We start from the raw sequence: 10,803 nt of genomic DNA, 5'->3' as shown, positions 1-10,803 counted from the left end.
TGAAGATGTGATGCTCAAAAGAAGAACGGGTAAAATGTTATTTTTTGTTTCGATTATTAACAATTTAAAAATTTCATCATTGATAAAGAAATAGCAAAGGTATGTATCAATTTAGTGTAAAAGATTAATTATTCCATCAGAAGAAGATGAAACTTTTTCAGCAAAATTCATCAAAAATATGTGTGAATTCACATGTAGTGTAAAAGATTAATTATTCCATCAGAAATAGATGAAACTTTTTCAGCAGAATTCATCAAAAATATATGTGAACTCAATATCAAAGATTTTACTTTAATAATTTTTCTAAAAATGTAATTACTGAATTTATAAACTTTTTATAAATTATAAACCAAGAAATTTTAAGCTTTGTAATATAAAATCAAGATTTTTATTTTATTTTTTTTATTAATTATCTTTTTTTATGTATATAATTTATTAATTTATTTATTGTTTTTTATTTTTTATTTTTTAAATTTATTTATTTATTTATTTATTTATTTATATAATCAAATATTATTGAATAATAAAAATTTTACTTTAATAAGTAATAATTGCAATATTTGAAGAATTATAATATATGAATATAAATTTCTACAAAGAAGAAATTTAAGAAGAATTAAATTTATTATCATATATCATTTATAAGTATAATGATATTTTATGAAATTAATAACATATTCTTCAAAGAAGAATTCATCAAAGAAGAATTCTTCAAAGAAGAATTCATCAAAGAAGAATTCATCAAAGAAGAATTCTTCAAAAAAGAATTCATCAAAGAAGAATTCATCAAAGAAGAAAATTTAGACAACGCTGGATCAAAGTATTGAAAATGTAATGTGCAATATGTAAGCACAGTATCATTTATAATTTTTTTATCATTTATCATTTTTAAGTATTCTAACTTTTTTGCAACAATTGCATTTGAGTTTGCACAAAATATTATGCTTTTAGAATATTAATAACATAAAAATAAATATACTGTTATTACTATTCTATCACTATTAAAAAACAATTTTTATAAAAATATGCTTTAAATTCTTATTTTCTTTTATGTATTTTTTTTTATGTTTTTGAAATGCTTGCATACTTAAAAATATACAAAAATTTATTATAATATTATTTATTGAGTTTTCTTTTCTAGAACTCAACTTGCAGCAACAGATCATTTAGAAGCTTTGTATTAAGTTTACATTGTATTTTATCAATAATTTTATTCCTGATTGATTATATTATAGTTTTTTATCTTTTTTTTTTAATTAATTATGAAGTTATCAATTATTATATACTATTATATATTAAAATATTCTATGTTTATTAATTCTTCAATTAGAAATAATTAACATGTATATGTATAAATATGTATATATTGTAAAAAGTGTAAAAAGTATTTATAATTATATTTTATAATTTATTTTTTTTTATTCATAATAATTTTTGTGTATTGTTTTATATATTGGTATGTATTTTTTACGTATTATTTTAATGTAATGTATTTAGATTTTATTATATTTTATTATAATTATATTATATTATATATTTATTATAATTATATTATATATTATAATTATATTTATTATATTATTATAAATATAAAAAAAATTTTTTAGATAAATTTCTCTGATGACAATGAGAGATAATCATGCAGTAAAAATAGCGAAACTAATCTGCGTTCAAGATCAGAAGAAGAACGATTACGACGTAGATGCGAATGGAGGATGCAACAAGAATGGGAACGAGAATACGAAAAAATAAAAAAAAAGATGATTTTAAGATATGAATTATGTGCTAGTGAGGAAAAACTAGCATTATCTAAAAGAAGAAAACTAAAAGTAGATCCCCAGAAAATCAAAATAAAAGTAATGCATCAAACACATCTAAAATATTTATATTATCCGAAAAGTATGTATGAATAAATTAAATAATTTTTAGTTTAGTTATTTATAAAATTGTTTTAAATATAAATAAAAATAAAGTTTAAAAAAAATATTTAAATATTATAGAAATTATATTAGATATGCAATATAATTTGAAAAATTATAAATAAATACATAAAATAATATAATGTAAAATTTTCAGTATAAGATATATTATTTTTATATATAATATTCGAGAAAATTTAATTTATAATTTTGACATGAAGTTTATTAGAGTCATATTTCCTTTTTTTAAATAAAAAATTATTTTGTATTACAAATTAGAATCTTCGAATGATATATCTTTATTTAGAGGATCAGAAGATACTCAAGTTAGTGCAACAGAACTATGAAAAATTAAGGTAGATATTCATAGAGTTTTGCCAGGAAAACCAACAACAACAACTGATTAACTTAAACAAGATATTATCAATCCTGAAGATGTGATGCTCAAAAGAAGAACGGGTAAAATGTTATTTTTTGTTTCGATTATTAACAACTTAAAAATTTATCATCATTGATAAAGGAATAATAAAGGTATGTATCAATTCAGTGCAAAAGATTAATTATTCCACCAGAGGAAGATGAAACTTTTTCAGTAGAATTCAACATTGAAGATTGATACGATATCAGAATTATTATATTATGATATTATGATAATCATCAAAATATGATATTGAAATGAATAATTAATGAAATTATTTAATATTTAATAGAAACTTAAAAATATTTAAAAGAAAATATTTAATAGATATTTATATTTAAATTTTTAAAAAATAGTTTTTTTCATTTTTTTCAATTTCAGAAATTTGTCAATTATATTTAAACAATTCTGAATTAAGAAAAATTTTTAAAATTCAAAAAATAAAATTTGTGCAAGATATTTTAGTTCATTTATTCAGTATCATATTTATGTTATTAATCAAATATATTTAAGATATAATAATAAATATGATATAATTCATCAAGAGAGGAAGATTTTAATCAGAGATGATTAGAAGATGATTTTATGATTTTAAAATAGTTTTATTACATATGGACTTTTTTCACATAATTTTTTTATATAAAAATTGATTATTTTTTTAATTAAATGTTTAATGAAAAATGAATTGATTTTGTAACTCAAAAAAATGAAAAAATATATAATATAAAGTGAAAGATATATACTTCCATAAATTTATAATTATGGATTTATAGATATTATTTTCTAACATTTAAAACTCAAGAAAATTGTAAGTTACACATAGTCTGCTACAAATTCTGAAAAGAGATTTTTATTAATAAAGATTAAATAAATTATGAATTTATATATTTTTTTCAAAATATGGTATAAACTAATAAAAGTTTGATTAGTTATGATTTATATTCATTTATATTCATACATTTATATGTAGACATGTGTATTTTTACATTATTATATTATATAAAAATAATAATATAAATGATATGAAAAATAATTATTGTTATCTTTTTCATGTTTTGTAGCTAATTTATTTATATAATTTCATATATTATTTGTATATTTTATTATTAAAAACATCTAACTTACAATTGTTAAGAAATAGTCAATTTATTTATGTATCAGTCTAAATATTTTAAAATCTGTTATCATCATCCATTATGTAGCTCTAATTTATAATTTTATGGTTTTTATTTCTAAAAAATTTTATCTAAAAATTTAATTATAGGAGAAGGATCCAAACCTATATTTGAAAGAGAAGAAATAAAAAATGTATTATCAAAAACAAATGAAATTACAGAACATCGTACAGTTTTAGCTGTAAATATTGAAAAACCAGGTATGTTCTTTATTAAAAATATAAACTTTTTATTATTATAACTTAAAATTACATATAATTTTATTTTTAGAAAACGAAACTAAAACATGTAAAAAATATGCTATTTCGTCAAATTCTTTAAGAAGTCGAAGTCGTAGTTTTCAACGTACGACATCCTGTCATTCCAGGTTTGTTTATGTAGCGATAATAATATCGATGATAATTATATCTTATAAAATATCAAAATTGGCATAATAATTTTTATTATACACAATAAGTTATTATTATAAAAGATTATTATATTTATTTAGGAGTTTTTATACATTGAATTTAGTCGAAATTGATCTTTATGTAATTCCTAAATAAATATAATACAATATGTTTTTTATAACTAAAAAATATATTAATTAATTATTAAAAAAATTTTATTAAGAAATTTTTAAATTTTTAAATTATTAAAAATTTTTTAAATTAATGTTTATATAATTAATGTTTATGTTTATATAAGTTCTGTTTATTTGTGAAACTAGCAGATTAAGCAAAAAAGTGAGTTATTGTTTTACTATTGATTCCTATTTTTCGTCATATTTTTTTAATTGATCGAAACAATCACATTTAGAATTGAATCGCCGAAAAAAATAAACATATCGAATATGATTAGAATGATGATTTCGAAACATTGATATAAACTCATCCCATAAGCAGAATATTAATTATTAATAAAATATATATACAGGCAAATCAAATGGAAATATGTTTTCTTTCTATCATTTCATTTATCATGAATAAATTATTTTATTCATTATTATCATTATTATCATTATCATGAATAAATTATACATAGACTATATTTTTTTATTTATTATATTTTTGATATTATTATTTTTATATTATATTTATTGTTTTATTGAATATTTTGTATAATAAAAATAAAAATTCTTAATGCCAATTTTATTAAATTATCTAATTCTTTTTATTTAAAAATAACTTTATAAGTTTAATTATATATTGTACTTATAATGTATGCTTTACAATCATTCTTTTCTCATTTTCTTATACATTTCTGAAATATATTTAACATATTCAAAATTAAAATAAAAATGTAAAATGAATGTTTTAAAAAAAATTAAAATATTTAATTTTTCAGTAAGAATTAATAAATGAGAGATTTAATTCTAATTTACTTTTATATAGATATTTATATTTAATAAATAGAGAAAAAATTTATGCAATATAATATTAATATATGTATAATAAAATATAAAGTATTATTTACTATAATAAATAATAAGAATTAAGCATTATGTATTATTATTATTAATAATTGTTAAATTTAATAATATAAATAAATCTAGAAATTAGATTTTTCATTAATTCTTATTTTTTTTTAGATATGAAGATTCAAGACATGAAAACAGAAATAGTTATAGAAATGATAGGTAATATAATTATAAAATTTATATATTTATCTAATATTATTAATAATATTTTTATTTTCTTATTTTATTAAATTATTAAATGATTTTATTGTTCAGGGAAAGAAGTTGCAGTAGAGATAGAAGTAGAGAATACAAAAAAAAGGACAGACGATATGATCAATTGCATAATGTAGAAGAAAAGCATTTACGAGAAAGAACAAATCGTAGACGTTATTCCCGTTCAAGAGAACGAGAGCAAAAGTACGTAACGAAATACATGAAATATATAATATTTCATATTTAAAAATATCATATTTAAGCCCTTAACTTATAATATCGTGTAAGAAACATAGTACGTCGATTAGATCAAACCCAAATAATAATGTGAGAGACGTGATACGATAATTATATGCGATGAACACTTACTAATTTTTTTTGGCATTTGGATGTTCAGATATATTTTTTTGAAAAATATTAAAAAAATACTTTTAAAAATGTTGTCAAAAAGAATATTAAACATTATTGGTGATAGTGAAAGTTTTGCTAACATTACAAAAAGTGATTTTATAAATAATGATAATGATAGTAGTGATATTTTATTTCTTCTACGAAAATGTTGTAAGCGACTGGTTATAGAAGATAATACCGACAATGAAGATCACAATAATCATCAACAGAGCTATGGATTTGAAAAGAAAAAGCTAGTGAAGTCTGGAACTATACAGAGATTCCTGGCATAAAAGTGGCAATTTTAAGTCAACTATTAAAGTATTCCATAAGTTTCTTTCTTTTTTTTGATATAAAATGAATATATGATATTTGTTGTTGATTTATTGCGTTATATATGTACTATATGTTGTATTCTATCTATCTTTTTCCATCTCTCAGGAAATCTCATTATTCCCTTTTTCCAAAATTGTTGGGAGCTTATTTGCAAAATATTCCTCTAGGTGCGTTTTTACAGATTGGAACCGTTTATCATAGAGAGAATTTTTTAATGACAAGAAGTAATAATCGGATAGAATAAAATCTGAGGAATACAGAACATGTGTACATCCTAATCAAACTTTTTAGGCTGTAAGCTTTTCTCTTATAGCCAATACAACATACGGTTTTGAATTGTGATGAAAAACGATGCCTCGTCGGTTCACCAATTCTGACCATTTTTCTGGCATTTTTTCAATTTATCAAGCTGATTTGCAATATTTTACAGAATGGTGGTTTCACTTTGAGAAAAGAATTCGTAGTATACTTTTCCAGTTCCACCAAATGGACAAAAAAAGTTTCGGGTGAAATCCAGGCTTCGCGACAATTGGAAGTCTATTATCCTTAAATCAAGTGCATTTTCGATGCATATTTCGATACTTGAAAATCCAAGTCTCATTTCCAGTGATAAGCCTCTTTAAAAAAGAATCTTTCATGTCGCTGGAGAAGTAAATCGTAGAGATGCGATTCATAAGACCGGTCTCCGTCAATAATTGTGGAACTCAAATTTTACATCGATTAACATAGATAACATTTCAAGCTGATTATGTATCGTTGTCTTAGGAATATTAGTGGCATCCATTATCTTACGCACACTATACACTTACATACACTATATCGCGGATTTTCAGCCAGCATAGTCTTGATAAGGTCCGGATTCATGCTAGGCAGTTGCTGCGGCCTTCATCTTTCGAATCAAAATTGCCAGCTCTAAATTTCTTAAAACAATTGCAGATGATCGTAATAATCATAGTCTCCCCTACCACTCCATGTACCACTAAACAGTACTCATCTGCAATATCATTTGCATTATCACTTTTTTTAAGCAATGAAGCATAATATGCTACAAATGCTTTCTTTAGCTATCCATATTGAACGGTGTAAAAAAAAATTTTAAAAGAGATTGTGTCATTAACGAAACATACTTTAAAAGAGCTCTAGGATAACTGAAACTGATACCATAAATGGCTAATAGATAAGCTTATATATTCATATAAAAAACAATTATCATATAAATAGCAATTAAAGTCATTCTTAACATGATATGAAAGAAGCTTATGGGACCTTAATAGGTGAAAACAAAAAAGAATTAGACTTTTTAAATATAATATTTGATAATATATTTTGGGAAAATATTATCACAGAGACGAATCCGTAAACTAAATAATGAACAATATAAATAAAAGATTAAAAATTTGGTTTTCTATAGATTGTAATGAAATCAAAATATATTTTGCACTATGTATAATAATGGGTGAAGTTAAGAAAACAACAATTTAAATGAATTGGTCTAAAAGAAAGTTATAGAAGTTATAGAAGAAAATTATAGAAACTCTAATTTTCAGAAAAACGATATCGTTCAAGAGATTTCTGCGAATAAATAGATATATACATTTTGCAGATAACAATATAGATAAATTATGTAAAATAAAACCTCAGATAAATTTTTTGAATCAAAAATTTAAAGAAGTATATACAATGCAAGAGAACATTGCTATCAATGAATCAGATAAAAATCAATTCAATTGTACTTTAAAATCAAAATGTATCATTAAGTACAATAAGACAATAATTGAAATTGATCGACAAGATCAAATGTTTCCCTATGATAAGGAAATATATGAAAGAATACCGAAAAAATTTCTTTTTTACCTGTTTGATGTTGCTTTGTTTAATTTCTACATTTTATTCAACAAAACAAATACTAACAAAAAACAAACTTATGCTGAATATAGAATTGAAATAGCGGAATCATTAATAAAAAATATACCGTTACCAGAGTATAAACGAAAAGGACGATTGTCGAACAAAAATTTATCAGAAAGACTGTACACGAAATATTGGGGTTATTTTCCCAACATATAAACGTAATACTATCGAAATCAAAACCAACAAGAAGCTATAAATTTTGTACAAAACATAAAAAGTAGCGAAATAACATACAAGTGCAAAATATATAAAGTTAGATTAACATGTATCAATATATTTTGAAAAATATCATATAATCGAAGATTATTAAATTTTTGTAAATTTTATCAGACATTAATAACAATTTAAAATATGTATTTATTTAGAAATTCTAATAAAAATATTATTTTATGATTTATTATTCACTTCAAAATAATAAATTTTTTTTGTTCAATGATCATTTGATAATAATTATTTATTAAATATCTTGGAAAATAAAATTAGTTGTACTTTATATGTGGATTTACATATCAAAAGATATGATGTGATTTGAATAATTTCGAAAGCTCAGTCAAAGTGTGAAATGGTACGACGTGAGACCGATATTTTTGTTATTATGGTATATGCTATTGGAAATCATAAAACAAATTAAAATTGAATTTTAATTAAATATTTTATTACAGATCATATAAAAATGAAAGAGAATATCGAGAATATCGAGAAACATCGAGAGAACGATCTCGAGATAGAAGAGAACGAGAAAGGTCTAGAGAACATAGAATAATTCCATCTTATATTGAACAAATTCCTGTTCCTGTTTATTATGGAGTGAGTTTATTTTTTATTTATTTTACTTATCTTTAATTATGAAAAAAAATTTCTTAAAAATATTAAATTTTATTAGAATTTTCCACCAAGGCCAATAATGGTTAGACCTTGGGTTCCAATGCGTGGTCAAGTACCAGGATCTAGGCATATTGGTCCATTAACACCATTTCCACCACGATTTATTCCTCCAGATATGTATAGACTTCGTCCACCTCCAAATCCTAGTATGTTTATAAATTTAAATAATATATATGTATATAAAGTGTTGTATTAATTTTTCATGTTTTATTTAGGATTTGGACCTATGTATTAATGAAAAATGTGAAAATCTTATAATAGAAAGTTATAATATATGAATAATGAATAATGAATTGAATAATATTGAATAATAAAATATGAGATGACATTTGAAAAAATAAGAATTCTAAAATCTCATAGTCATGGTCGAAATTGGACAACTGATGGCTCACAAGTCAACTATAGATTATTTCGTTTGTACAAAAAATTGTAAAAAAATGTCTTCTTTTATACTTTTAAAGAATTTTGTTTTTAGATGATTCAAGAATCTTTCCTCCATTAATGAAGTACATAATATATGAAGTACATAATACTTTTTTAATTGTTTCGCTATTCACAATCATATTTTATATATTTTGTTTTACGTAACTATATATATAATAATGGTTAGTATATTTATGCTAAAAGAATCAATTAATTAAAAGTCATACAGTTCCTCGAAGAAAACAAGGAGAACTGTTTAATTGAGAATCAGAGAGCTCACAGAAAGGAAAAAGTTAGTGGAATATATATTAGCTGTATACATTGATAATTTAAGATAGTCAATGTATAAGATATAGAAACATTGTAATTTTTTTAATTGTTATATTATAAGAATTTTAATTTTGAAAATTCTTATGAGTAATATATATATATTAATATATAATATATATTATTCATTGATATAGCAAGATCATAAATTATTAAATTTCAAATTATTGTAATTTTTAATTTTTTAAATATGATATAGTTAAAATACATTGATCAAGATTTTATATTCTTTTTTTTTTTTGCTAATATTTCATTCTTTTTTCTCATTTATATATCTTATATATCTATATATCCTTATAAATTTTAATGGTTGAATTATTTTACGATTTTGCTATATTATAGAATATACTTTTAAGTAAAAAATTTAGAGTAAATATTATTTTACTTTTTTTTTTAAATCTTGATTATTACCTATAATATATATCTATTTTAATTTATAATCTTGCTATTTTAATATATAATTATATTATATTTCCAAAATCATCAATTTATCATTTAATGATTTGATCATTAAATGATTAATCGTGTGATAATTAATATACTTATGTTTAACTCTTTGTGCTCCAATGGTGACTCTCGGTCACTACTTAAGTTAATGCCGTAACTCCAGCGGTGACTCTCCGGCACCATTTGAATTGATGCGGCAATTTGAACGGCAACAATATTTATTTATGTTTGATTTTTTTAGAATATCGCTTCATAAATAGATTTCTAAACTCTTTATAATCTTACGAGGTGTAGAATAATATATTAAATGACTAGATTTTTTTATCTCAAATTAAATCGTGATCGTAAGTCGAACGACATTTTCGATGTTAGTCTGAGTTTGATAATCGTGGCAATAGAAATATTATTTTCAAATTTTTTGAGATTTGTAAGCATAGTAATGAAATTAGTTTAAGTGAAGATGAATTTGATTTTTCGTTATTGAATGACAAAATTACTTCTATTCATAAAGAAATTAACGATAAAGAAAGCAATGATGAACATAGAGATGAAATAAGAGATATAAGAAGGCGAAAAATAAAAATAATAGATAGTGAATAATGTGTGAAAATAATAGTTCAAGTGAAGATATCGCAGAAGACAGAAAATTCCAAATGGATAAAATGCATAGAATCAGAAAATATAGCGAAGAATATAATTTGTACCCGGTGAAAAATTTGCAATTATCTTCGAATATAAATGAATAATTAGATTTTTTAAACTATTTTTTACTGATGAACTTATTAATGAAATAATGCGCGAAACAAATAATTATACGATAAAAAAGTTAGAAGGAAAAATATTATTGCTCTACTTGCTCTGATAAACGATGCATTTTGATAATTGCTTCATAAAATATTACACGAAACAATAATAGAC

General features: G+C 21.7%; 1 protein-coding gene across 2 annotated transcripts in view; it reads left to right on the top strand.

The window, feature by feature from the left end:
* LOC102681849 (trichohyalin-like) overlaps window positions 1-8,943 on the top strand; it is a gene marked incomplete in the record, with an annotated part of 9,898 nt that extends 955 nt beyond the window's left edge. Inside the window, 9 exon segments of one of the 2 annotated variants that reach the window (NM_001289194.1) lie at window positions 1-2; window positions 4-29; window positions 3,602-3,712; window positions 3,783-3,879; window positions 5,083-5,130; window positions 5,227-5,370; window positions 8,466-8,610; window positions 8,687-8,834; window positions 8,904-8,923. In NM_001289194.1, coding sequence (NP_001276123.1) covers window positions 1-2; window positions 4-29; window positions 3,602-3,712; window positions 3,783-3,879; window positions 5,083-5,130; window positions 5,227-5,370; window positions 8,466-8,610; window positions 8,687-8,834; window positions 8,904-8,923 — 741 coding nt within the window. 2 annotated transcript variants of the gene reach the window in all.
* Between the last annotated feature and the right edge of the window lie 1,860 nt (window positions 8,944-10,803).

Source organism: Apis dorsata, unplaced genomic scaffold, assembly GCF_000469605.1.
Source record: "Apis dorsata unplaced genomic scaffold, Apis dorsata 1.3 scaffold_98, whole genome shotgun sequence".
In the NCBI taxonomy this organism is placed as follows: Eukaryota; Metazoa; Arthropoda; class Insecta; order Hymenoptera; family Apidae; genus Apis; species Apis dorsata.
The sequence above is the reverse complement of the archived record's forward strand: the minus strand, read 5'-3'. Positions and strand labels throughout refer to the sequence as shown.